General features: G+C 51.3%; 1 protein-coding gene across 1 annotated transcript in view; it reads left to right on the forward strand.

Annotated features, from left to right (window-relative positions):
- The window catches only part of pkhd1l1.1 (PKHD1 like 1, tandem duplicate 1), a 52,796-nt gene that overhangs the window by 15,733 nt on the left and 9,447 nt on the right, over positions 1-27,616 (forward strand). Inside the window, exons 20-58 of the mRNA XM_036145678.1 lie at positions 40-189; positions 439-563; positions 889-1,052; positions 1,206-1,375; positions 1,957-2,089; positions 3,413-3,567; positions 3,695-3,817; positions 4,194-4,299; positions 5,041-5,148; positions 5,250-5,411; positions 5,481-5,602; positions 7,409-7,541; positions 7,970-8,162; positions 11,043-11,185; positions 11,260-11,364; positions 11,504-11,689; positions 11,812-11,979; positions 12,071-12,285; positions 13,626-14,628; positions 15,560-15,805; positions 15,916-16,065; positions 16,312-16,486; positions 18,419-18,575; positions 18,644-18,800; positions 19,212-19,421; positions 20,301-20,430; positions 20,919-21,160; positions 21,352-21,488; positions 21,572-22,601; positions 23,512-23,703; positions 23,773-23,924; positions 23,997-24,156; positions 24,553-24,715; positions 24,796-24,884; positions 25,076-25,200; positions 25,369-25,498; positions 26,212-26,330; positions 26,744-26,873; positions 27,007-27,180. Of these exons, the coding sequence (XP_036001571.1) occupies positions 40-189; positions 439-563; positions 889-1,052; positions 1,206-1,375; positions 1,957-2,089; positions 3,413-3,567; positions 3,695-3,817; positions 4,194-4,299; positions 5,041-5,148; positions 5,250-5,411; positions 5,481-5,602; positions 7,409-7,541; positions 7,970-8,162; positions 11,043-11,185; positions 11,260-11,364; positions 11,504-11,689; positions 11,812-11,979; positions 12,071-12,285; positions 13,626-14,628; positions 15,560-15,805; positions 15,916-16,065; positions 16,312-16,486; positions 18,419-18,575; positions 18,644-18,800; positions 19,212-19,421; positions 20,301-20,430; positions 20,919-21,160; positions 21,352-21,488; positions 21,572-22,601; positions 23,512-23,703; positions 23,773-23,924; positions 23,997-24,156; positions 24,553-24,715; positions 24,796-24,884; positions 25,076-25,200; positions 25,369-25,498; positions 26,212-26,330; positions 26,744-26,873; positions 27,007-27,180 (7,732 nt within the window). The remainder of the gene's footprint in view (positions 1-39; positions 190-438; positions 564-888; positions 1,053-1,205; positions 1,376-1,956; positions 2,090-3,412; positions 3,568-3,694; positions 3,818-4,193; positions 4,300-5,040; positions 5,149-5,249; positions 5,412-5,480; positions 5,603-7,408; positions 7,542-7,969; positions 8,163-11,042; positions 11,186-11,259; positions 11,365-11,503; positions 11,690-11,811; positions 11,980-12,070; positions 12,286-13,625; positions 14,629-15,559; positions 15,806-15,915; positions 16,066-16,311; positions 16,487-18,418; positions 18,576-18,643; positions 18,801-19,211; positions 19,422-20,300; positions 20,431-20,918; positions 21,161-21,351; positions 21,489-21,571; positions 22,602-23,511; positions 23,704-23,772; positions 23,925-23,996; positions 24,157-24,552; positions 24,716-24,795; positions 24,885-25,075; positions 25,201-25,368; positions 25,499-26,211; positions 26,331-26,743; positions 26,874-27,006; positions 27,181-27,616) is intronic.

Raw genomic sequence — 27,616 nt, forward strand, 5'->3', positions numbered from 1 at the left:
CGGGGGACGTCCACACAAACTGACCTCTGACCTCCACAGTTCACCGGCGCTCAGAGCGGGACTCCTGAGAGCCACGCGGGTTTCTGTGGGTTCTGGTCGCTGAAGAACGCTGACGCTCTCTTCAGGGAAACCTTCACCAAGGAGTCCGGAGGACAGTACGGAGCGGTGCCGCTGGACCAGCACCCCGCGGTAAAACACGCTCACACTGCTGAGGAGCCTTCACGGCTGTAAAATTAATGGAAATACATTATTCTGAACAATTCTCAAAGTTAATATAATTTAATTTAGAAGATAAAAGAGGCTTAGATAAGAAAACACACGCCATGAAGTGAGAGACGACCAAAATGTGTCCAGGAACATTTAGCGGGTCCTGAATGTGTGCGAGTCTTTGACCTGAAACCCCACGGTTGTCTTCAGCGCTTCCCTTTCTCCTCCCAGCTCTGCTTCGCTTATAAAGGAGGGCTGAAGGACGAGATCGGCATGAAGTTCAGCTACAGCGACAGCAGCGGTCAGACGCGGGCAGAGAACACGAGGATCAGCGTGTTGCTCAACAGCGGGGACGGGTAAGTAAAGTGGAGACGCTTCGACCGTATGGAGCTAGAACAGTCTCAATATTTACAAATACACATGTGTGATTCATACATGAACAAAAGATTCACACATGCACAGCACAACATTCACCAAAGAATTTCTGGTCCATAAACAATTGTAAATTAAATTACAAAGTACCAGTGGTCTTTAGACTTCACTGCATTTGTGTGGATTTTTGAGACTCCCCTGACTTAACTCCATACACAAATGCATTTAGTGGATCTTAAATATTGAGACTGTTCTAGCTCCATACGACGGGGGGTTCTGCAGACTTTGAGGCTGGCTGTCTCCTCGCAGGTGGAGCTACACGTGCCTGGACCTTCAGAACGTTCTGCAGACAGCTTTCATCGGCAGCAGGTACAGCCTGCAGGAGCTCTACCTGTACAGCGACGACTCCGGGGCAGATTACTACGTAGATGCGGTTCACATCGGAAAGACGCCGACCACGATGGACGGGAACGGTGCGTTCCAACCCAGTCCTGGTGTTCTGATGAGAGGCTCCGTCTGTGGTTGAGCTGCACCAGACAGCGAGTTCTGGTTCTCTCTGAAGAACCTTATCCTGAGTTGTAATCAGTCGCAGACCAACTTCTTTTCCTGATCTTCTCGTTCCTCAGCCGTTCTCCTCAGAAGAAGGCCTCCGCCCTTTGAGAGTTCTGGGAAGTCCATTCAAGCGTTCTCCGTCACCAAACACCAACCAGACGCGTCACGGATCACCTATGAAATCGTCGCCACGCCGCTGGATTGTGCTTTTGATTTCCCTCTGATGGAGATCAGCTTCATGCAGGTAGGTCTGGCTTCTTCATGGTTTCATCAGCAGCCTGTGGTCCAGACTCCAGAGGGAGGAGAAGGTCCACTTTTAATGAAAAACTATCAAAAAGAGAAGAATTCCTGATTTATTTTATGGGTTTCTTCTTCTTTGGACTGCTTCGTTAACATGTCTCCTCAGCGTGTCCACATAAATAAGGACTTAGCTTGCTCTTTGCTCCAATTAAAGACATTTAAAGCATAAATGCATTCAGGGTTTTTACTGATTGGATCGGTACCAATGGGCCTGGTCTGGATCTGGGTCCTCTGACTGCTCAGTGATCATGACAGAGTCAGCCTGGGGATGGGGGGGGTGGTTTTAGCTCAGTGTGCTCTGTAGCGCCGCCCTGGTGGTAAAGACTGAGCGGTTTGTGTCCAGGATGTGTGGGTTCTGCAGAGATGCTGAGCTTTTCCTGACCCTCTGCATGTCCTCCCTCCCTGCATCCACGAATGCTTTCTAATCTCTAATCCAGGTTTTCTTTCCAAAACAGTTTCACTGAAATCTGCCGTGCGTCTCACTGATTAAACCCGTTGTGCTTCTCCTTCTCTGTGTGAACGCAGATGTCTAACAGCAGCCAAGACGCAGCTGAGTTCGCTGACCGAGGCGCCGCCGCTGCCGTGAGCCGCCGCCACAGAGCCACGCCGCCTCTGGCCGGCACGTTTGATGTGGAGATGCAGGGAGGCCGGGCTGAAGGTAGATCAGCGCCGACTGACAGGATCGACCCAGTTTCTAATTATATGTCACTGCCGGCACCGCTGAGATAATGAGCAGACGTCTGCACGCTAAGCTGTTTGGAAGGTTTCCACATCTTCATTCCTGCACAGTCCTCCTCCTGTCACGGTGTTTTGTAGTCAGAACAAAGACGACGAGGCAGAACAGGAACAGTGAGTCTTTGAGGCCATCTGAGATTTTCACAGGTGACAAAGTGATGACAGAGGCTGGATGTGAGCCACAACAGAAGCAACACTTTTAATCATTTAGCAGATCTTGTTATCCAAAGCATTAAACAAGGTGCTAATGATTTTTTTCACCACCATAAAGTTTCATCTATTTAATCCAGTTTTATTTCTATAGCACCAATCCACATCATGTCATCTCAAAGTTCTTTCCAAAGTCAGCTTCCATCAGATCCTCCAGGTTGGTGAGAAAGTTTCCTCTCTAAGGAAACCCAGCAGGTTGCATCAAGTCTCTCCAAGCAGCATTCACTCCTCCTGAAAGAGCGTAGAGCCACAGTGGACAGTCGTCTGCATTGTTGATGGCTTTGCAGCAATCCCTCATACTGAGCATGCATGAAGCGACAGTGGAGAGGAAAACTCCCCTTTAACAGGGAGGAGAACCTCCAGCAGAACCAGAACCAGGCTCAGTGTGAACGCTCATCTGCCTCCACCCACTGGGGCTTAGAGAAGACAGAGCAGAAACACAGAAAGCACAGAAGCTCACATTGACCCAGGAGTACTTTCTATGTTAGAGAAAACAGAGCAGAGACACAGAAAGCACAGAAGCTCACATTGACCCAGGAGTACTTTCTATGTTAGAGAAGACAGAGCAGAGACACAGAAAGCTCAGAAGCTCACATTGACCCAGGAGTACTTTCTATGGTAGATGGTAATAGAGGATGATCTGCCTCCCCTGATGATGATCACAGCTAACAGAACACCAGACCAGGTGTACATTCTATGAAGAATAAATGACAGAGAACAAAAAGTTAAAAGCTGAAATAACAACAAACAATGCAGATTGGAGAGCAGTAGGAGAACTCAGCAGAGAGAGAGAAATAGACCCTGATGTCCTCCAGCAGCCTAAGCCTATAGCAGCATAACTATAGAGGTAGCTCAGGGTAACATGAGCCACTCTGACTAGAAGCTTTAAGCCTAGTCTTAAGAGTTGACAGTTCATCAGTTCACAAACATTTCCTGCGGTCTTAATCTCTTCTCAGCTCGTCTTTCATGCTGAACATGCCTCTTCTTCTTTTGTTATTATTCTATATATATATTATATATTCTCTGGCTCTGTCAGGTCTGCCTGTGGACGTCAGCGAGGAGGACCTGAAATACGCTCTGGAGGGAATCCCAGAAGTGGGCCAGGTCAAGGTGGAGGACCTGGGGACCTGCAGACACCCCAAGTGGAGGGTCACCTGGCTGACGAAGCCTGGAGCCCAGCCTCTGATGAAGGTCTGTCTGCAGGATCACAGAGATTTATCCTCTGAGTCTGACTGTGAGACACGGGATAGAAGATGCACCTGGAGCAGGATGCTGATGGTTCCTGCAGAAACAACATGAATTATTCTTTTCTCCACAGGTCAACGACTCGTTGGTTGTCGGTAATAATGTCAACTTTGTCGTCCGGGAGAAGGCAAAGGGTGGGCTGCTGATCCGAGGCCTGACAGGAGACTTTTTCCGAGTGTGGGAAGACGAACCGCAGGTACGGCTGTGTTCCTAAAGCCTGGAGCTCATTGGGGTTCAGTTTCTGTCTCTGATCACCTGCTGGGTTCTGATCGAGCTGCCAGTTCACATCACGTCACCTCAAGGTTCTTTCTAAAGTCAGCTTCCATCAGATCCTCCAGGTTGGTGAGAAAGTTTCCTCTCTAAGGAAACCCAGCAGGTTGCATCAAGTCTCTCAAAGCAGCATTCACTCCTCCTGAAAGAGGTGTGAAAGCTGCTTTAGTCTCTTTGTGTTCAGGCAGTCTTGCCCTCAGGGATGCTTTCCTGCTCCATGAACATCTCGCTGTGACAGTTCAGTCCAGCCTCCTCGTTAGAACAGGTTCAGTTTCTGAGTGGAGCTGTGATGCTTCCTGCAGGTGGAGGTCTACATAAACGGCATCGCCTCCAACTGCTCTGGAGACTGCAGCTTCCAGTGGTCAGAGGAGGAGACTCCCACTGTGACTGGAATCAGCCCGTCACAAGGTGTGTACCTGCAGCACAGGTGGGTTTTAGGCATCCTGCCCGTTTCAGGTGTGTTTCTGCTCACCTGGTTCAGAGGGATGGTCGCCTCCTCAGCTCTTCTGGAGCTCCGTTCGTTTAAATCAGGTCTTTGCCACCTAAAACTTGCAGATTTATCCACTTCTGGTTCTTCCTAAATTTACATAAAACAAAAAACATAAAGTTACATTTTGTTGTGAAGAAGAGGGGATGTGAATTATCAAAGTTTAATTCTAACCTTTTAAAAACCAGGCTATAAATTGTACAGTTCACCAATAACTTGTATTTTAAACGCCATCCGTTCATTCTCTGGATGCCATAAATAACTCCCAGTGATCTGCAGCCTTAACCCAAAGTGTTTTACAAGCAGGAGGTCCAGTAAACCTACAGCAGCTCAGCTGTGGACCCTCCTGGTAATGCCCAGACCGCTGCCATCCTGTCCTTTCCTTCATAAATCCTCGCAGCAGAACCACAGAGGCGTTCTGCGTCTGAACCTTTTTCCTCCGCTGTCGTCCAGCTTCGGTTCCTGTGATGAGAATCGGTTTTGCAGGACTTTACCTAAACTCCCGACATCTTTATGAACCTTACCCTGACTGGTCCTGGTCCATTTCTAATGTTTCTAGAAGATCTCTGGGATGGATTTTTAGTTAAAACTGTGAGCGGCAGATCAGACACGCCTGAGGAATTAGGGGGGAACCTTTCAGCTCACATTCCCATTATTTTCAGGATCCAACGGTTTGGGAACCCTGCTGACCGTCACCGGGACCGGATTCAGCTCGGAGAACGCTACCATCATGGTGGGAGACTCCAGGTGCGCCGTAGAAGAGGTCACAGGTGAGTAAACGGAACAAGTCGCTAGGACGTCTTCATATACGGCTCACGGGTTCCTTTCACGTCATTTTGATAAATTATCTCATATTTGATGTTTATTCCAGCCTCCACTCAGGTGTGCAGGCTGGGCGGAGCCAGCGCAGGTACCTACCCAGTGTCTGTTACCTTCCCGTCTCTGGGCGATGCTCGCTACGCAGACGACACCCTCTTCTTCACCTACCAGCTCATCGTGTCTTCCTTCTCCCCGCCGTCTGGAAGTGTTGCAGGTGGGAGAGGTCTGAACACTGATCTGTAAAACCTGTAAGGTCTCAGTTCTCACCTGCCGTTCCTCCCAGGTGGCACCGTGCTGACGGTGAAGGGCTTCGGCCTCGGCCCGAACGCGACCGTCACCGTCGGCGGGAAGGAATGTGAGGTGGTCCGTGCTGCCGACGCCGAGCTGAAATGCAGAACCCCAGCAGTAAGTCTTCAAACTTCAGAACGCTGCAGAACGCTGCAGAACGACCTCTAAATGTCGCAGAACCATCATTGAAACCAACAGAAAACCCTCATTGATCCTCCTGGTTTAAAGGAACAACCTTTGGTGTCTGGGAGTGAGGAGCAGATAGATTTAGACTCAGTGGCGTAGATTAGATCTGATTCACAGGGTCTGACTGTGGCTGCAGGTTTAACACCTTAATGATGTTTGTGCTTCATACCTGATAGACAGAGAGCTAAAACATGGCGTCTTAACGCCACAAAATGAGACATGGAGTCCCACAAGGCTCCGTGTTAGGTCCTGAACTCTTTAAGTTATATACGCTGTAGCTGGAGACGATCATGGTGAGACACAGCGATGCTGACAGCACCGAGCTTTATGTCGCCACGTCTCCTGATGACCCGCAGCCTGAAGATGCACTTTTTAATTTTAGTTTACATCATACGTCATGAAAGCCAACAGATTTATTTCAGCTCAGTCAGGAAAAAGCTGTAGTTTTTAAAATGTGGTAATAAACCTTCAGAGAGAGAAATTTATAGTGACGACCAGGAAGAAAGCTCACATTTTGGATGTTTTATTTATATAGAGAGGTACTGCTGGTTGGGCACTGCTGGTAAACAGCATTTATTAATATTTAAAAACAGGTATTTCAGTTTCCAATTGGATAAGACGTGAAGTTGAGTAAAGTATGTGATTTCAGAATCAGATCAGACATACTTTAATAATCCCAGGGTAAAATGGTAAATGGTAAATGGCTTGTACTTGTATAGCGCTTTAACTAGTCTTGACGACCTCCAAATTGCTTTACACTACATTCAGTCATTCACACATTCACACCCTGACGGTGGTGAGCTATGTTAGTAGCTACAGCTGCCCTGGGGCAGACTGACAGAGGCGAGGCTGCCATGCACCGGCGCCACCGGGCCCTCTGACCACCAGGGGGGAAATTGTTGTTTCAGTACAATCGCCATAACATGAACAAACAATTCAGGGGGAGACGATTTACTGAGGCCTTGCTGCCAAGGACAACCGCCTTACACGGTGCCCACAGGGCGCTGCCATTACTCTGTGAAAAGATAGAGGCCACAAAAAAAGGAAGGTGGGAGGGAAAAAACACAACATATACTTTATCCTACTTTATCCTATCTGATACAGTTTGAGATATCAAAAACCTCTTGCACAGAAAGCACAAATAAGACGAGACACATATAGCAGAAGGATAACATTGTAGATTTGTCGTGTGTAAGTTTATCAGTATTTGTGAGCATCAGTTATATGTGTGTCTGGATGGGTGAAGTGTTTATATTTCCGTAAACACTCTCCAGAGGCCATTGTCCTTGATGTTATCAACAGGCCAACAGTTCAGAAAAACATCCGCTAGTGTCAGCGGGGGAGGAGGGAGCGGGGGGAGAGTTCTGATCAGTCTCCGCCATAACAATCCAGGGGTTACTTTGATAAGGGAAGGCAGAATCCAAATACTTTATTTGTTTATGAGGCAAGCTGCACTGACTTTCCTGTCAGCTTTAAGTTTTTGCTGGCTCCAAATAGCAAATCCAATATTTCAAATTGTTGGGCTTTTCCGCGTTACACTTGTTACATTATGGGATTTTCGTCTTGGAATAGATCAGATTGTTTTGAATTTTATCCTCAAACCAGGATCTTTTTTTTTGCACTGCAGCTATGAATGTGTTTTGGTTGTTTTTTGTGCTTCATTTGTGGTTAGAGCTGAAGTTCTGCTGTTACCCTGGAGCCTCTGAACTGAAGCTGTTCTAATATCTCTGGTTTCAGGGCGCTGCGGGACCGCAGGTCGTCATGGTGACGGTGGGAAACGCCAGTCAGACCGCCGGCACCGACTTCACCTACGATGGGAACCTCACAGCTCAGATCCGGGCCCTGAGTCCTCAGACTGCCTCTGTGAGCGGTGAGTCAGGAACCAGGGGAACCAGGAGGAACCAGGAGGAACCAGCAGGATGGCCTCTGATGGCTGAAAGCGTCAGAGCGCCGCCTGCTGCAGAAATAACATTTTCCTCTGAGCTGCGTCCCAACAGGCCACCGTACTTCTGACAGGATCAAACATTTCTGCCTTTTATGTTTGTCGTCAGAGCAAAGCGCCTAATTCACCTGCTCCCATTAAAGGATGATCTGCGCTCTCTGTGCGTGATCAGCTGTTCTTTCTGAGCCCGTTCTGGAACATTCTTCTTTCCATGTTAGTTTAGTAATGTTGACCTGCAGCTTTATGCCTTTTGTCGTGTAATCCTGTAATGATGCAGCACGGCCAGCAGGACAAACAGCTGAATGGAGCAATTAGCTGAGCGGCATCTGGTGACGGTTTCATCCTCTGTTGTTCAGGAGATCAACTTCTCACCATCCAGGGATCAAACCTGGGAGGACAGGACAACGACAGCGTGGTGTTTGTGGGGGGGAAGGAATGCGTCGCCCTGCAGTGGACAGACACGCACATCAGCTGCCGCCTTCCCATCATGCCTCCTGGTGTGCACCAGGTGGACGTGCAGGTGGGGAACAGAGGGTTCCCCCAGACCAGGTACAGAAATCAGGACAGGTGTTAACGGTAACACCAGAACCCGCCTCTAACTAAAACTAGCCTTCATGGAAAGTTCTGGTTCTGGGAGACTTTATTCCAGGTGACCCGGTTTCATCTCTGTGAGCCGTAGATCCTGATCAGAACATCGGTGTGAAGTAAAATCCTTCAGTCCGGTTTCTATGAAATTAGAAATTAGTCTGTCCTGAGGGTGAAGGAGACGCTTATGAAGGAACGACGACGTTCTCCAAGGTTCCCTTAGAGATGTTTCGGTTTATTAGCAACGCTGAAAATTACCTTCAAACATTCAGAAGTAACTTTATCGACGTATTTATTAAACTTCATTAACAGACTAAACCTGTTTTGGCTTTATGCCGCATTACGAGCAACAATTATGTATTATTTGGAGAGAGGAGGATGAATGAAGGTTGAGAGGATATGAGGGACGGAGGACACGTTGGGGACGGTGGACACGTTGGGGACGGTGGACACGTTGGGAACGGGGAACACATTGGGGACTTAGGACACGTTGGGGACTTAGGACACGTTGGGAACGGGGAACACGTTGGGGACAGAGGACACGTTGGGAACGGGGAACACGTTGGGAACGGGGAACACGTTGGGGACGGAGGACACGTTGGGGACGGAGGACACGTTGGGAACGGGGAACACGTTGGGGACTTAGGACACGTTGGGGACTTAGGACACGTTGGGGACGGAGGACACGTTGGGGACGGAGGACACGTTGGGGACTTAGGACACGTTGGGGACGGAGGACACGTTGGGGACGGAGGACACGTTGGGGACGGAGGACACGTTGGGGACTTAGGACACGTTGGGGACTTAGGACACGTTGGGGACGGAGGACACGTTTGGTACGGGGAACACGTTGGGGACAGAGGACACGTTGGGAACGGGGAACACATTGGGAATGGGGAACACGTTGGGGACGGAGGACACGTTGGGGACGGAGGACACGTTGGGGACGGAGGACACGTTGGGGACGGAGGACACGTTGGGAACGGGGAACACGTTGGGGACTTAGGACACGTTGGGGACGGAGGACACGTTGGGAACGGGGAACACGTTGGGGACTTGGGACACGTTGGGGACTTAGGACACGTTGGGGACGGAGGACACGTTGGGAACGGGGAACACGTTGGGGACTTAGGACACGTTGGGGACGGAGGACACGTTGGGGACTTAGGACACGTTGGGGACTTAGGACACGTTTGGGACGGAGGACACGTTTGGTACGGGGGAACACGTTGGGGACGGAGGACACGTTGGGAACGGGGAACACGTTGGGGACAAGGGACACGTTGGGGACGGAGGACACGTTGGGAACGGGGAACACGTTGGGGACGGAGGACACGTTGGGAACGGGGAACACGTTGGGGACAAGGGACACGTTGGGAACGGGGAACACGTTGGGGACAAGGGACACGTTGGGGACGGAGGACACGTTGGGAACGGGGAACACGTTGGGGACAAGGGACACGTTGGGGACGGAGGACACGTTGGGAACGGGGAACACGTTGGGGACAAGGGACACGTTGGGGACGGAGGACACGTTGGGAACGGGGAACACGTTGGGGACTTAGGACACGTTTGGGACGGAGGACACGTTTGGTACGGGGGAACACGTTGGGGACGGAGGACACGTTGGGAACGGGGAACACGTTGGGGACAAGGGACACGTTGGGGACGGAGGACACGTTGGGAACGGGGAACACGTTGGGGACGGAGGACACGTTGGGAACGGGGAACACGTTGGGGACTTAGGACACGTTAGGGACGGAGGACACGTTGGGAACGGGGAACACGTTGGGGACTTAGGACACGTTGGGGACAAGGGACACGTTGGGGACAAGGGACACGTTGGGGACGGGGGACACGTTGGGGACGAGGGACACGTTGGGGACGGGGGACACGTTGGGGACTTAGGACACGTTGGGGACGGGGGACACGTTGGGGACGAGGGACACGTTGGGGACGAGGGACACGTTGGGGACAAGGGACACGTTGGGGACAAGGGACACGTTGGGGACAAGGGACACGTTGGGGACGGGGGACACGTTGGGGACTTAGGACACGTTGGGGACGGAGGACACGTTGGGAACGGGGAACACGTTGGGGACAAGGGACACGTTGGGGACAAGGGACACGTTGGGGACAAGGGACACGTTGGGGACGGGGGACACGTTGGGGACGAGGGACACGTTGGGGACGGGGGACACGTTGGGGACTTAGGACACGTTGGGGACGGGGGACACGTTGGGGACGAGGGACACGTTGGGGACGAGGGACACGTTGGGGACTTAGGACACGTTGGGGACAAGGGACACGTTGGGGACAAGGGACACGTTGGGGACGGGGGACACGTTGGGGACGGGGGACACGTTGGGGACGAGGGACACGTTGGGGACTTAGGACACGTTGGGGACTTAGGACACGTTGGGGACGGGGGACACGTTGGGGACGAGGGACACGTTGGGGACGAGGGACACGTTGGGGACGGGGGACACGTTGGGGACTTAGGACACGTTGGGGACAAGGGACACGTTGGGGACGGGGGACACGTTGGGGACGAGGGACACGTTGGGGACGAGGGACACGTTGGGGACGGGGGACACGTTGGGGACTTAGGACACGTTGGGAACGGGGAACACGTTGGGGACTTAGGACACGTTGGGGACAAGGGACACGTTGGGGACAAGGGACACGTTGGGGACGGGGGACACGTTGGGAACTTAGGACACGTTGGGGACAAGGGACACGTTGGGGACAAGGGACACGTTGATGTCTCCTGGACATAAAGTCCTCTCTGGAGGACCAGCAGCTTCTGAAGTGTTTTTCTCAGATGTTTTTTCTCCTGGGCAGCGGCGGCCTCAGCCTGACCATCCGGTACGTCCTGCAGGTCAGCGGAGTCTCTCCAGGCTCCGGCTCCTTGATGGGAGGAACCTCGCTGACCGTCTCTGGTTCTGGCTTCAGCAACGACACGTCTGACATGCGGGTTTCTGTCGGTGAGTAGCTCTCTGCTTCCTGACCGCCGTCCCCCGCAGAGACGTCACTAACGCCGCGTCCCATTGGCTGACAGGGGGCAGAGACTGCGAGCTGCTGGCGGCCTCAGAGGACGAGCTGCGCTGCGTCGTCCGGTCGGAGGAGAAGACGCACGCCGTCACCAACCAGGGCTCCCACCTCAGTACGTCCTCAGCTCCACGTTTCTGTGTCCAGCAGAGGACAGTAGGCTGGGTGGAGCTGCAGGAACCTGCTGCACCTTTCCATCACCTGGTGGGGTTTATCCAGCAGACCTCAGAGCTGACGGCGTTTCTCTGTTCCAGCTTACGGGCCGGGGTACGCATGGAGTCCGTCCTCGCTCCGGGTCTCTGTCGGGGACACGGTGACGTGGCGCTGGACGGCGCCCGCCTTCCTGGACGCCGGGTACCGAGTCTTCAGCGTTTCCAGCCCCGGTGGCACCGAGTATGACGGAGGACCCCTGAACAGTGGAGCGACCAAAACCGCTGAAGGTGCAGAAGTTTGGATGAAAACGGACCCAGAACCACAGGAGATCCAGACTTTCCTGTTTCTGCTGCTTCTTCACCCATTTTCAGTCCATCTAACGCAGACCGTCTCCATCCTTCCTGCTCAGGGTTCTTCAGCTACCGCTTCACCGTCCCCGGCACCTACTACTACAGCAGCGGCTACGTCTCCGCCTCCATCCTGATGCAGGGAGCCGTGACGGTGCTGAGTCTGGAGGAGAGGAGCAGCGAAGTCTCCGTGTTTCTGGGAGGCATTCGGGCCAAAAATGTACCAGAAGGTAAATGAAATGTTTTCTCCAAGCGCTGAAGTTAAACCTGGATAGAAACACCAGAGATGTGGGGAACCCGCTGATGAAGGTGTGACTGCAGCACCTACAGGTTCACAGAGAGTCTCCAGAGCAGCACCAGACTGCGTGTCCTCCCCGCGCTGCCAGCCGGCCAATCAGACGTCAGATGGTCTTTCCTTCAGCTTCTCCACCTGCTCCACCCCCACCGTCCTCTCCATCTCCCCCAACCAGGGCTCCTACCACCAGCTGATCCACATCCAGGGACGAGGGTTCAGCGCCGTCGCCTGTGCCAACGAGGTGAGCGCAGGGGAACCGGTCCTCTGAGGCTCTGGGTTCACTCAGAGGAAAGTCCAACATCTAACCAGTCAGTTTAAACTCCTCTGCAGACATTTCAGTCCCATCATGGGGGAACTTCACAGTTTTCCGCTACAGTCGCCTCTAATTCAGGGCCTCTAAAGTTCAGTAAGTTAAAACGGTCGCATGCAGGACTGCGTGTCCCTGCATGCAGGCACAGGAGCCGAGGTTCTTCTCTGCCGATGCCCTGCAGAACCTCTCCTGCACCTTTATCTCCTGCTTGTGCAGAAGGATGGCGCCGCTAAGGCTTAAATCAGCTGACTGGCTCTAATTGGTCCTGAACACCTTTTTCCAAATCCTGCCGCCTCCTTTCTGACTTTTCCCCAAACTGTGACCCTGTTTTTGTTCAGGATGTCTCTGTGGAGACGCAGCTGTCCTCTTCAGGCTGCTTCTGGTTCTGTTGTTGTGGACTTTCTACACGGAGCAGCTGAAACATCTGCAGATGACTTTAGATTAAACTCAGCAATTTAAACTTCAAACACATCTGGATTAACTGGAGAAAAATGGCTTCAGGGTCCAAAGTTTATGAAGGAAATTACAGATGCTGGTTGTTTTTCTCAGAAGGTTGCAAAACTGTTTTTAAAAGATGCAGAAGGTATAAAGTAATAAATGATGCAGCACAAAGGGACAGTTATTATAACTCTGCATGTGATGTTTGCAGTTAAAGGTAATAAAATATCCTCCTAAGCCCAGTTTCTATATGAAATTATGTGATTTACTGCACAGGTGGATCTAAATTAACTAGAACAACACTAACAATTGTAAAATTATATACATATATAAAATACAATTAAAAATTCAGTAATTCTGTTTTTAAAACGAAACTCAGATTGCTGGTTTTCCAGAGTGCTGCATGCAAATGTTTTAATTGGAAAATTGAGTGGAAGGAAAACCTTCAAGGAAACAGGAACTGAGTGCATGTGTTGTGCAGCAGGTAATTCTGGATTTAAATAGTTACTATTATTGCTGCGATGCACTTTTCTCATTTGCTAATAAATTGGACTTTTCCTCAGCTGGAAGCAGAATCACCAAAGTGAACAAAGTGCTTAAACTAGACGACTCAGTGTGGCGTGGATCTGAGTCAGAGATGTTGGATTTACTGAAATAAATCAACTTTTTACTAATATTTACACAATAATATTACCAGCACACACACAAACTGCTTTTCATTGCCTCTAAAACTCTTCAGTTGGTCCAGATGACCAAAGGCCCGGTTGGCCGTAGAACCAGTGGATTATAACGATAGTATAAACGAGCGCAGTCTGACTGATGATGTCCTGCAGGTGAAGGTTGGAGGGGAACCCTGCCACGTCATCAACAGCTCAGAGTCTGAGATCAGCTGCCGCCTCGGCTCCGACTCCCAGCTTCCCGTCGGCGTGGCTCTCCCCGTATCGGTCCGGATCAACAACCTGGGCAGCGCCGTGGTGGCCGTGGCCGACGAGTTCAGGCGCCGCTTCGTGGTCCTGCCGGTGGTCGACTCGGTGTGGCCTCCCGTCGGCGGCACCAGCGGCTTCACCCGGCTGCTGGTCAGCGGCTCGGGGTTCTCCCAGGGCGGCGTGACGGCAGCGGGCGTGACGGCAGCGGGCGTGACGGCAGCGGGCGTCCCCTGCAGCGTCCTGACGGGGAACTACACCCACGTCCTCTGCGACACCGCCCCGTCTCAGCCGCGCTCCGGCGACGTCGTCTTCCACCTCGGCCAGATCCAGAGCTCCTGTTCGTCAAACTGCTCCTTCCAGTTCTCGTCCTCCGTCACTCCCACCATCACCAGCGTCTCCCCCGACAGCGTCAGCAGTCAGACGGACGTCACCGTCTCCGGCTCCGGGCTCGGCGGCGGCGTGGGCGACGTGGCCGTCTTCGCCGGCTCCACACAGCTGGAGGTGGTGGCTGTGAGGGGCGAGAGCGTCACCGCGAGGGTCGACGCCCTGCCGGCGGGACGCCACCCCGTCAGGGTGATCGTGAGGAGCAGAGGCCTGGCGTCGGGTCAGGTCGCCCTGACCAGCCTCGCTCAGGCCGTCCTGGAGCCGCGGGGGGGCAGCCTGGCCGGGGGAACGCCGCTCCGCCTGTCGGGGAACGGCTTCGCTCCGGGGAACACCAGCGTGACGGTGGGCGGGAACGCCTGCAGGATCCTGGAGGAGCATCCGGGTCTGATCCGCTGCCTGACACCTGCTCACGGGGAGGGACAGGTGAGCGTCAGCATCCAGGTGCTGGGCGTGGCCTACCCCCCCCTCAGCTTCAACTACTCTGCAGAGCAGACACCGGTGGTCAGCGCCGTCAGCCCCTCCACCGGTGAGCACGCACCACGCACCCCCACAGGGACATTTACACCAGGGGGCTGTAGCCTGCAGCTCTGTGGACCTTCCACATAACTATGGCTACAAATTATATTTTTATTATGGTATTTAAACGTAATAATGATAAATGCAGGTTTTAGCAGTTTTTTCTTGGAATAATTGCTTTTAATTTTCTTTATTTTACATCATTATCCACAAATATCAACATCCCATCCATCGTCTTTTATTTAACCTCAAAATAGACATAAAGGGCGTTTCTTTAACAATGACAACATGTTTCCTACAGTAGATCTTTATCAAAAATTAGAACTTGTCTTTTTTCAAAAGGCAACATTTGCGGCTCTGAACGAGTTTAATTCAAGTGGACTGGAGGAAAAATGCCTCTTTAGACGGTAAATGTTGCAGGACCCTTATTTAGAAATAGAGAAAAGTCTTATTTTGGATGCAACTAATCAAATTTTATTTAAAACGTTAAATTCAGTCCAGACCCTGAAACCGCCTCTAACCTGGATCAGAACCTTCTGACCCAACACCGCCCACCCGTATCTTTGTCAGATAACTGCTGACAAAGATACTATGACTGACTGGTCATTTGGATCAGTTGTATTTTTTTTTCGTTTATGTTTTTACCCAATAATAAAATAACAAAATAATAAAAAAAAAATATAAAAAACTAACAATAATTAAAAATTAAGCTGTTTCACGTTAAGCTCCCGCTGTATTGGGAAAAGATCAGGGGTCTGCAACCTGCAGTTCCAGAGCCACAATTGGCTCTTTGGCTTACTTAATATATTAAACTATTGAATGTTGACCTGTTAAGTCCCCCCCCACGCCCCCCAATCTTTTGTTCTGTGCCCCCGTGAAAAAACACTGGCCCCCCTGTTAAATTTGGTCTAGAACCCCCACTGTCTGTGTGTTTCCCACAGGTCCGAGCGGCGCCGCCGTCACCCTCACCGGGTCGGGGTTCGGTTCTGGTTCTGATGTGTCCGTCACCATTAACGGCGCTCCCTGCAGCGTCTCGGCCATCTCCGACACCGAGGTCCGATGCACGACGGGAAGCAGTCCGGGCGGCACCTACCCGGTCGTCCTGCATCACGGGTCCAAAGGCTACGCCCGGTCGGAGGTGGCGTTCACCTACGACCTGACGCTGAGCGCCGTTCAGCCCAACGAGGGTGAGAACAGAACTCCAGCGCCACCTCCTTCACGCTCCGGTTCCTCCGGTTCCTCCGGTTCCTCCGCTGACCTGCAGGCCTCCTGTGACCCGTTGTTCTCTGTGATTCAGGGAGTTTCGGAGGCGGAGCTCTGCTGTCCATCCTGGGCTCCGGGTTCGACCCGAACAGCTCCGCGGTGCTGATCTGCCACCAGGACTGTCCGGTTCTCAGAGAAACGTCCACGTCCAGTCGGCTGTTCTGCTGGTCGCCGCTCACCAACGGTCAGTCCAGCTCTGGGTTCAGGATGGCGTGACTTTGGGTTTAATTGATCCTGATATTTGGACCCGGGTCCAGTGGAGAAAATGTGAGCAGGGGCAGCAGCAGGAGGTGGTTAGCTGGGTCGGTTCTGCTGAGGTTCTGACTCGGTGTTGCTGAGGAATGCTGACAGTCCCATCAGACGGGAACTGGACCTGCCCCCCCGAGCCGAACCAAACCTCCGTCTCACTTTGGTTCTTGTGTCTCTGCAGGTTCTGAGCCGGAGGTCCGGTGCCCGGTGTCGGTCCAGAACCCCCAGGGTGCCGCCAACATCTCTGAGGGCTTCACCTACAGATCTGCTCTGACCCCCATCGTCTCTGACGTGTCCCCCCGCCGAGGAGGCACCGCCGGGGGGACACGGCTCACCATCAGCGGCTCCGGGTTCAGGTGTCTACAAACACAACGAGCAGAACCGCCCGGTCCACTGGGGACGAATCAAAACGCTCCGTTTGCTCTGAGCGCCGCTCTTCCTCTGCGGCAGACATCTGGTGTCACTGAGGATGTTTTCATTCCTCATGACAGCGTCAAACCGTTAAAATCCGTGTCATCAGAACCATCAGAACCATCTGATGCTGCTGTAGGATGTAGCAGTGGTTCCCAAACCTTTTTAGCCCCCCACCCCTTCTGTGTCCCAACCGGGTTGACCCACCCCCAATCCTAAAAAAACCCCAAAAGCAACCAGGTTATTACAGCCATGTTAAAGGCGGCATGTTTAATCATGATCACATGACCAGAACACAGATAATGAGAGAGAATAACAGAGCGCTCCATAAAGCTGGTATTGATCAGAGAAATAAAAAGTTACTTCCTGATTGGTTCTCAGCGGTTACCTTCAGCAGGTAGACACGCCCTCAGCTCCACCTCCTGTTGCTGGTTCCCTGTTCCTGTCTGAATACGCGCTAAAACCGCATCTTTAAAACGTGAAGTCAGGAGAGAAAAGAGACATTTCTGATTCTCTCTCCTCCTCCGTCTCTACCTGACCTCACATGTCTCACCTGGCAGCTTACCTGGTTTCAGCCACTTCATCATATCCGCCAGAATTAATGCAGCAGAGGCCACAGGCTGCGCATTTACAGCACAATGTGTAGAAGAAGAAAACTTCCTCTATATTTCATCTTAAAATGAAGCGTAGAAGAAGATTTCTTCTAAATAAATAGATTTTCATGTGAACACGTTTTATTTATTTAGTTTTTGATTTGAATTTTTACAAAGGAAATGTTTATTTACAGTCTTTATGGTGTGGAGAAATATTGTAATTGTGTAATTATCACTTTGGGAGTCCGTGATGTAACGCATTCTTGGTACCAGGACGGTCCGGTGGAGCGAAGGTGGACCTCAGTGAAGGTTAACGTCTCACAAGATCATCTGAATAATAACAGGAAGGAGCTTGACAATGATTCCTTTAGAAAGTGGGTGAAAAAGTAAATGCACCCTCCATGGTTCACTCAGAAATTATCTGTGATTAACCTGGTTACCTGCAGAACCGGTCTGACAACACGAAGTAGGCTCTAAAACCTGAGCAGGTCCAGATCTATAGAAATACAAAAACAGATGAGAAACAAACTCCTCCCTGAGTCTGGAGGCGCTAACCAGGGCATTTCTGAGGCTTTGGGTCTCCAGAGAACCTCAGTGGGAACCATGATCCACACTAGGAGACAACATGGAACCATGGAGAACCTTCCCAGGAGAGGTCGACTAATAATAATAATGATAATTTGTTATTATATTATTACAGCATCTCAGAACCAGAGCATTAGACCTACAGTCAAACACGGTGGTGTCAGTGTGATGATCTGGGCTGCTTTGCTGCTTCAGGACCTGGAGGACTCGGAACCATGGGTTCTAGCAGAACTTAAAAGCTGATCTGGGCTGCTTTGCAATAACAACGTTGTAAAATAGATCTTTTACATTTCTGAGTGACTCCAATGCAGACCGAAGCATTTCCATAAGAACCTTTAAGGAACAGCACTTTGAATGTGTGGTTACTGAAAAATGTTACATAAATAAACGTACCTTCCCTCCCAGTGAGGCGCTGCTGACGTTAATCAGGCTCTAAACGCTGGAGAACCTCCATGTGTCAGAATGAAATCAGTCCAACTTCCTCCACAGAGACGTTAAAGACTCCCCAGCAGCTGGAAGGGAGGAACCAGGTCAGGTTCATGGGGGGGGGGAATACTTGTGCAGCAGCAGGTATAATTATGGATCAAATGTTTTCATTTCTGAGCCTTCGGACCCGTTTCCCTGCCGGGTTCTGGTTGCGTTAGAGACGTTGGGCGTCAGATTGGACCGTTTAATCCGTCTCTGCGTCTCTCTCCTCAGCGCCAGCGTGAGTGATGTCAGCGTGACGATCGCCGGCTCCGTGTGTGACGTCCGGTCCTCCAACAGCACGCACATCATCTGCGTGACCGGCTCTCAGAGTCGGTCTCAGGAGACCAAAGTGCGGGTCAGCGTGGGAGACCGCGGCGTGGCCAAGATGGTAACGAGCGTCCAGGATCACGTTAACTGTGGTGGAGGAGAGGTTGCCCACTCTGCGTCTCTCCACAGGACAACGCCGACTTCTTCTACATCGACGTGTGGTCGTCCAGGTTCACCTGGGGAGGCCTGTCTCCACCTGAGAAGGGCTCGTTTGCCGTCATCGCTAAAGGCCAGACCATCCTGCTGGACACCAGCACCCCGGTGCTCAAGATGCTCCTCATTCAGGGTACAGATGGACCTCTTTTCTCTGTGGTCTTTTCTTCTCAAGTGTCCTAAAGATGTCAGAGAACCGGGTTGATTTCTGTGTCAGACTTTAAAACTTCTTCTTTCAGGTTTTCACCACAGCGAGTCGTCTGTCTCCATCTGACCCGATCTTCTCCATCTATCTTCTGCATCTTCTCTCTCACCAGCTTCCTCTTTCTAACTCCATCCATACATCTCCTCTGGTCCTCCTCCAGCCCTCCTCTGGAGACGTCAAACCATCTCAGTCTGGCCTCTCTGGCTTCATCTCCAGAACATCTACCATGAGTTCTCCCTCTGATCTTCTCATTCCTGATCCTCTGCATCCTCGTCTCTCCATGAAAGCATAAAGGTGAAATGAATCCCAGAGATGGTGATGAAATCTTCTTTTTCTCAGGGGGAACTTTGGTGTTTGATGAAGCGGACGTGGAGCTGCAGGCGGAAAACATCCTGATCACAGACGGAGGGCGGCTCCAGGTCGGCCAGGAGGGGGCGCCGTTCCAGCACAAAGCCATCATCACCCTTCATGGACACCTGCGCTCACCTGAACTTCCGGTCTATGGAGCCAAGACGCTGGCTGTCAGAGAGGGCGTCTTGGATCTTCACGGTACGAACGGCAGCTTAACCTCAAAAGCAGCAGATGTTACATCCTTTAAACGACTCTGGAAGAATATCCAGAAGCTTCATTAACTTTTTATATTTCACATGATTTATTAAAACAAAAAATAGTTGAAATAAAAAAATCTCAATCTTTCAGTTGTCATTACCCACCTTGGGCAGCAGGGGGCGTAGTTTTACCATTTCTCCTACACAGTTGGGAATTTTGCGCCATTATCTGTTTGATTCTTTGGATCAATATTAAACTTAACATAAAAGTTTGATTCTCTCATACTTTGTAGAGGTTCTGCAGACTGTCTCATCTCGTTTTATCAAAGTTCGTACCGGTTCTGATCCGAGAAACAACAGAAATAATTGGCAAAGACTGCAGCAGGACTTTAAATAGTACAGCAGCTTCCAGCAGGAATCCGTCCTGATTCAATGTTGGGACTGTAACCTGGATGAAGTGCCGACAACAAATGTAACGGAAAAGTTTTAGTTGCACACGTGACAAAGTAAAATCTGAGGAGACCAACGAGCTGAGACCTCTTCTTCGTCATCCAGAGCGTCTGGAGGAAGGTTTCCAGGAACATCACTGAATATGTGATCAGTTCTGTTCAGAACAATTAAACTATTGTTGAAGAAAATATTAAACCACCCTCAGCTAAATTCATCCCAGCTTCACAAACAGCTTTTCCCCTCAGTGAGGCCTGCTGATCCGTCTCTAGGCTGCTGCAGATGTGACCTGAACGTCCCAGGAATCACATTCAGCTCATGTTACACAGACGCAGTAATCTGAGGTGTCCAGCCCTCCAGGGTGGGCTTGATTAGCAACTCAGCCTCCTGTTTCATCTAAAGAGGATTTATTGTTGCTAACCTGTTTCTCCAGGTGTCCCCGTCCCCGTCCCCTGGACACACCTAGCCCAGACCGCCACCAACGGCTCCGTCACGCTGACTCTGATGAAGGCGGTGACGTGGAAACCTGGAGATGAGATCGTCATCGCCTCCACCGGCCACAGGTACAGAGATGCTGTTTCTGAATGTAGAGGAATAAATGACTGCAGCCCAAACATAAACTCACCTCCCACCAGGGAGTTATGGTCATGTCGCCTAATATTAGCAGCCTGACCTGAAATAAGATAAACTTTCAGCATTTGTTTTATAATTCAGTTATTTGATGAAATATTTCCCCTTTTTCAAAAGTATTAGAACAAAGTTAGGTCCCATCCTGCTGATGCAGTAACGTTTGTTCACATGATAAATTACTCTTGAGTCCAGTATTAGTCCATCTGTCCAACTGCTAGAGCTGGGTCATCAACAGAACCGTGATCCAAACACGGCCTAGTCAAAGTCTACACCTTAACCATATTACAGCTGAACTGGAGGCTATTTCTAACTGTTCTCAGGTCCAAAATCACGGAGGATCTGTGTTTTTTTAGCACATGGCCGTCAGAGGGCGGTTCTGTGTGCAGCAGCAGTGAAAACATCGTTATTTACGTTCTTCCAGGCACAGCCAGAGTGAGAACGAGGTGAGAACGATCGCCAGCGTGTCAGCTGACGGAAGAACCCTCACCCTGACCAAGCCGCTGATGCACTCCCACCTGGGGGTGTCCGTCACGCTGCCTGACGGCGCCGTGTTTGAGGGCCGAGCCGAGGTGGGTCTCCTCACCAGGAACATCGTGGTCCGAGGCTCCCAAAACCTGGAGTGGAGTGACGAGATCGAAGCGTGTCCCGACGGCTTCAACACAGGTGCTCCACTCGCTGGACGAGGCAGAGCCTGAAGGCTTTCTGTTGTAGCGTTTCTCTACCGATGTTTCATGACTTTATTTCTTTTATCATTGGTAAAACATCCGTTAATCTGAAGGTGACACCTTGATATCTCTGCTGTCCATCTTGTCGTGCTTTCATGGGGTGATTCTCACCTTTTCCGGGTCCTGCAGGTGAATTTGCCACCCAGACGTGCTTCCAGGGCCGGTTTGGAGAAGAAATGGGCAGCGACCAGTTCGGCGGCTGCATCATGTTCCACGCTCCCAGGCCAGGAGAGAACCTCGCTATGGGCAGACTGGAATACGTTGAGGTGAAACGTCTTTCCAGATTTTCTAACCCGTCACATAAACGTTGATCTTGGTGAACATCGACTCTTCTGCACTGGTGGCACAGATCTTCCACGCTGGTCAGGCCTTCAGGCTCGGACGGTATCCCATCCACTGGCATCTGATGGGGGACATCAACTACAAGTCGTACGTGAGAGGCTGCGCCATCCACCAGACCTTCAACCGGGCCGTGACCATCCACAACACCCACCGGCTGCTGGTGGAGCACAACGTCATCTACGACATCATGGGAGGAGCCTTCTTCATCGAGGACGGCATCGAGACGGAGAACATCCTGCAGTACAACCTGGCCGTGTTCGTCAGGCAAAGCACCAGCCTCCTGAACGATGATGTCACTCCTGCTGCGTACTGGGTCACCAATCCGAACAACATCATCCGGCACAACGCCGCAGCAGGAGGGACCCACTTCGGTTTCTGGTACCGCATGCACGACAACCCTGACGGTCCGTCGTACGACCCAAACATCTGCCAGAAGAGGGTTCCTCTCGGGGAGTTCTCCAACAACACGGTGCACTCTCAGGGATGGTTTGGTCTCTGGATCTTCCAGGAATATTTCCCCATGAGGGACGGAGGCTGCAGATCCACAACCCCCCAGCCGGCCGTCTTCCACTCCCTGACCACCTGGAACTGTGAGAAAGGCGCCGAGTGGGTCAACGTGGGCGCCGTGCAGTTCGACAACTTCGTCATGGTCAACAACGAGAAGGCCGGCATCGAAGCCAAGCGCATCTTCCGCTGGGCGGTGAGCGGCTTCGGAGAGGACGGAGGGGCCACGGTGTCAAACAGCACCATCGTGAGCCACCTGGACGAGCTCGGACTGGGCGGCGAGTACTGCACACGCCGTGGCGTCATCACGCCTTTTGACGACGGCATGAGCGTCCTCAACACTCAGTTTGTCAACTTTGACCGCAACAACTGCACAGCCATCGGAGTGACGTCCATCGACGGGACGTGTACGGATCGCTGCGGCGGCTGGGCGGTCAGGTTCAGCGGGGTCCGGTACAGGAACTCCCCCAACAAGGCCGGATTCAGGTGGGAGCACGAAGTCCAGCTGGTGGACACTGACGGCTCCCTCACAGGTACGCACGCTTCAGGTTCTGTCCTTTGCAGAACCTCTGGTCCAAACATCAGTTCTTGCAGTTTCCTTCAAAGCAGCCAGACCTTCCTGTAGCTTGGTAAAGTGGTCTCCATCCGTGGCTGGAGGTCTTTTACAGAAAGGTCCGGGTCTGATCATGTTCGTAGGAATAACAACAGGTTTAGTTCTGAGAGAAACAACTTGAGTCGTTCTCAGGATCTCAGGAGGAACACAGAACCTGGTTTGTGAACTTGGTTCCCTTCTTGCGACATTCAGCCATGTTCAAAATTTACAGCAACATTAGCAGAGCTACAATCAACAGCTAACCACTAAGCTAGCCAGATACATAAACGTCTGAAGTGCGCAGCCAGCAAGGGGCGGCTAACAAGCAACGAGCTCGGACACTGGCGTTACGTGACGGCGTCATAATGATGCATGTGGGACGACTAATAGATGATTTCCCCCAGAGCCTGAGGGACAGAGAGCATTAACTCTGACCAATCCCTGCTCTTTGGACCAGACGGCAGGGATTGGTCAGAGTTTTTCAGGTGTTTCTGAACAGGATTATTAACTATAGCTTTAAAGCAGCGGGTTTGAACCCCAGCAGACCTCATCTGATTGGTTAATCTCCAGAGATTAAACATCTCGTTCCTCATGTGTTCCCCTCGTGGAGAGTTTTATTTCTACTTTAGTCCTCCTCTAGTCTGGTTTCAGGAACAGTCTGATCCATGTGTTGAGATGTTCTAAACTCTCAGCAAACAGAACTTTGAAAGCAGCCAAAGTCCAAAGGAAAGTCCTGAGAAACCCAGGAGAACCGCTGATTGAAACCACTTTTACAAATTCTGTCACTGGAACAAAGAAAAGACATTTTAAATAGCAGGAATAACCCATCAGATGCTTTAAACATTTTACAGGAAATATGAACCATAAAGTGGTGCCGATGAGCAGCTTGCTGGACCCGGCTCACTGTTCCCTCAGCGCCGAGTGGAGCATCGGTTTCCCCGGAGCGGTGTGCGACCACACCGTCAGCTTCCATCGTCTGGCCTTCAATAACCCCTCGCCGACCTCTCTGAAGGCCAAAGATGTCATCCTGACCAACCCACATGGTACCAGCCTCCTCCATTACTGAGTGGTACCTGCAGCGGACCCAATAATGACTGTTGTGCTGATTTCAGGCAGCAGCGTGGTTCCCTACCTGAAGAAGAGGATGACCCATAAGTTTGGCTGGATGGCCCTGCTGCCGTCCGGTCAGACCTACAACTGGTACTTCAGCAACGCCGACCACATCACCAACATCACCTACGATGCCAAGTTCTACGGCTTTAAGGTAAAGACCGATCAGACGAGGTGACGGACCTACCTGCTCACTCTGACGGCTTGGTTTCCTCCCGTTCTGCAGTCGGATCAGTACGTCATCATCAAGCACAACCTCACCCAGAGTCCCGACAGCTTCCACATCATCGACGACAGGAACGGCTCGTCTGCGGCGCTGAGCTTCAGCGGCAACACCAACGGAGACTGGTTCCTCAACAAGACCACCAACGACCTCTTCTACCTCGGTTAGACACACACTCCTCGTTACCGAATCTGACGTGGAAACATTTCTCCCACCAGTCCATGCCTGGCAAAACCACGGCTTAAAACCGAAAAGAAACACATTTGACCCATTTTTCATGTCTTTTTGAGGCAGCAGGGCCTTTAGAGAGGAGCTCATGCTGAACAGTTAAGAGAACCACTGGGATCCGACTTCAGAGACGATGACTGGTGTTGTAGGACGCCGCCTCCATCAGAACTGACTGTCTTTAGCTCTTATCTTAGAAAGGAGGTCCATTCATCTCATTCCTGCTTATTTATTTTATTATGATAAGGTGGCAGCCAGAACCGCTTCACACCGAAGCTGCTTGAGGTTGTTTCTGACCCGTTACGTGACACAGGGAGATGTTCTGTTTCTGCAGTTTCTGGGAAGACGAGCCCCCGCAGGCGGCGCGACAGCGTCGACCGCTCCATGAAAGACGTGGTGACCAACTTCGCCGTCCACCGCTGCTTCTTCCAGAAATGCCTCCCTCCGGCTCCGGCCACGCTCGCTCCCACGCCCGACCGCCGACCCAACGACTTCATGTAGGCCCCGCTCCACCTCCGGCCCGGTTAACCACGGTCCGACTGGTTCCGCCTCTTAATGCGGCGTGTTTGTGTTGCAGTCTCTGGTCCGATGCCTCGTTCTGGAAAGGTTCTGCTGAGAACAACTTCACTGAGCCAGCAGATGGCGCCGATGTGGTCATCCCTTCAGGTAAGACCAGGGAGCAGGTCCAGGAGTCTGGAGGACAACCATACCGTCAACTACATGGTTTAAATGAAGAAACTCTACATTTTACATGTTTTATGATGATTAAAACATTTTAAATACAGAATATTTTCTAAATGCTCGACACAAAGCAGAGATTTGGTTCATGAAGCCCGGGGAATTTGACCTCTCCACAGGGAAGTGGGTCGTTCTGGACCGCAACACGCCGTCCCTCAACAAGCTGACGGTGGTCGGGGTTCTGGAGGTTCCCGACGCCTTGAACGGCACCGTGGTGATAGACGCCGTTTACGTCTCCATCCAGGTCAGCACAGCCACCCGGATCACCACCGAGGAAAGCTGAACGGGTTTCCTCCCCAGCAGCCAGACGCCTGACTCCTGCTGATCATCAGACCTCCTGCTTCCTGGAGGTCTGATGATCAGGAGGACCCAGAACTTTGGTGCCGAGCTAAAACGGGTCGGTCTGTTTCAGGGCGGCAGGCTGATCGCAGGATGGGAAAACGAGCCGTTCCGAGGAGAGCTGCAGATCCGACTGAGAGGGAACCACAACACTCCGGACTGGGTGCTGCCGAACGGACCCAACCAGGGATCCAAGGTCCTCGGTGAGAAACCGGGCTCCACAGCATCAACATGGAGTCCCAGAGCGTTGTGACGTTAAACCAGAGCAGGTCTCTGCATGAAGAACTCTAGATGTTCGCATCCCGACTGGATCTGGACCCATCAAGGTTCTGGTTTGCTTCAGATAAACGTTGGTGAATGAAAACTAAATGAGGTTAAAAAGCATCAACTAAAAACCAGAAGGTGATTCACTGTAAAAAAGGAGCAAAGAGTAAGTATAATTTTCTTGAAATGAGTATTTATTCTTGATTTGAGAAGGAAAACAAGATTATCTGCCAATGGAATAAGATATTTACACATAAAATTCAATTCATCTCTTATTTCTAGTGCTGGATATCTAATTATCTTATTTCAGGCGTCAAAATACTCATTCCACTGGCAGAGAGTCTTGTTTATCTGCTCAAATCAAGAAAAAAATGCTAATTTTAGGAAAATTCTACTTACTTTTTGGCAGAGTGAGGTTTCCATGTGAATGTGGAGCTGTATCACACCAGAGTATCTCTGGACAGCTTCTGTTTTAAAGCCTCTGGGATGTAGAACTCTGCTGGTTGATTAAATGTGGGCCAGAAACTGTCCGGTCTGAGGGTCAGCTGCTAGTTTGGTATAAAACTCCTGATTCGCTGCTCAGCTGCAGCAGATCTTCTTCTTCTTCAGTGGTTATTTCACAGAACGCGGGTTCTCTGCTTTCTCTCTCCAGGTGTGTTTGGGACTCTGCAGCTGTACGGAGCGCCGCCCAACCTTTACCGCGCCAAGCTGGCCGCCGCCGCCGCAGCCGGCTCCAGCACGCTGGTTCTGATGCAGCCCGTCGACTGGAAGGTCCGTGTGCTTCAGAGACCGTCTCTGGGTCTTTGAATCAACAGCCAACCAACGTCAGAACCTCATTTAGTGGCGGGTCAGAACCGTCTCTGGTTCTGACCCGCCACTAAATGACGGCCTCAGAGCAGAAGCTGTTATTACGGTTCTGACCTGCATATCTCAGCCATGTTATCCACCAGAACCATCGTTCAGAGCTTAATTACTCTAAACCTGAATGGTTGTCAGGAGGGAGTCACCATGGTAACCAGAGACAGTCACCATGGTAACCAGTCACGACCACGTTAACCAGCAGCTTCTCTCTTATCTCCGTATCGCCATGATTTCAAAGTCCTAACAGGTTCTGGAACCGTTTTAAAGGTGTGGTGCGGTCCAGTCAGGTGTTCACCTGCGTGTCTCTGATGGTTGGTGTGCAGGTGGGAGACCAGGTGGCCATCTCCACCTCCAGCTACAGCGCCTCAGAGACAGAGAAGCGGCGGATCTCCGCGGTGTCGGCAGACGGGCTGGTCCTGACCCTGGACCGGCCTCTGGCCCACACTCACAGCGGTACGTTTCATCTTCAGCGGGACTTTTAATGATGAGACGCTGCTGGTAAAACCTCAGTTTGACTAAAGGATGCAGCGCTGCCTCAGATTTAACCGTCTGCTCCTCAGGAGACTCAGACACGTTCTGTTTGCAGGTGGAACCCATTCTGTGTCAGGAACATCCCTCTCCTACACGCTGGCAGCTGATGTTGGCCTCCTGAGCAGGAACATCCAGATCATCGGCGAGGAGTACCCGGCCATGATGATGGAGTCGTTCGGGGCCCGGCTGTTGGTCGGGACCTTCTCCAGCGAGGGAATCACCTACAAAGGTTTGTGGATTTAAAGGCTTCCTGCAACAACCTGCTGCCATCGATGCCCAGAGGACGGATTTATCACACAGATAAACTTTATAACTCAAACCTGAACGGAGTTCAGCACGAAGAAAAGACTCCCTGACCGGGTTCAGGAGATGGATTTGACCGTTAGATGAGAGACCGCGCAGAATAAAATGCTCCTTTAAGCTGTTTGTTTCTCCGTTCTGCACTTTAAGGAGGAAATATTATTTAAAGATGTTTCTAAAACACTGAAGTCATGAAAAGTCTGTAGCAGGAGCAGGTTTTTAGATGTTCAGCTGGTTGCAGTTCAGCGTTTGCTCCACTAGGTGTCACTGCATAACCAACTTTACATTTACCCTGTAAGGGCTGGAAATAAAACTAGAATCAGTCAAATTTAGGAATATCTGAGGAGGTTTACGTTCCATCTTCG

This window comes from Fundulus heteroclitus, chromosome 13 (genome assembly GCF_011125445.2).
Source record: "Fundulus heteroclitus isolate FHET01 chromosome 13, MU-UCD_Fhet_4.1, whole genome shotgun sequence".
Taxonomy (NCBI): Eukaryota; Metazoa; Chordata; class Actinopteri; order Cyprinodontiformes; family Fundulidae; genus Fundulus; species Fundulus heteroclitus.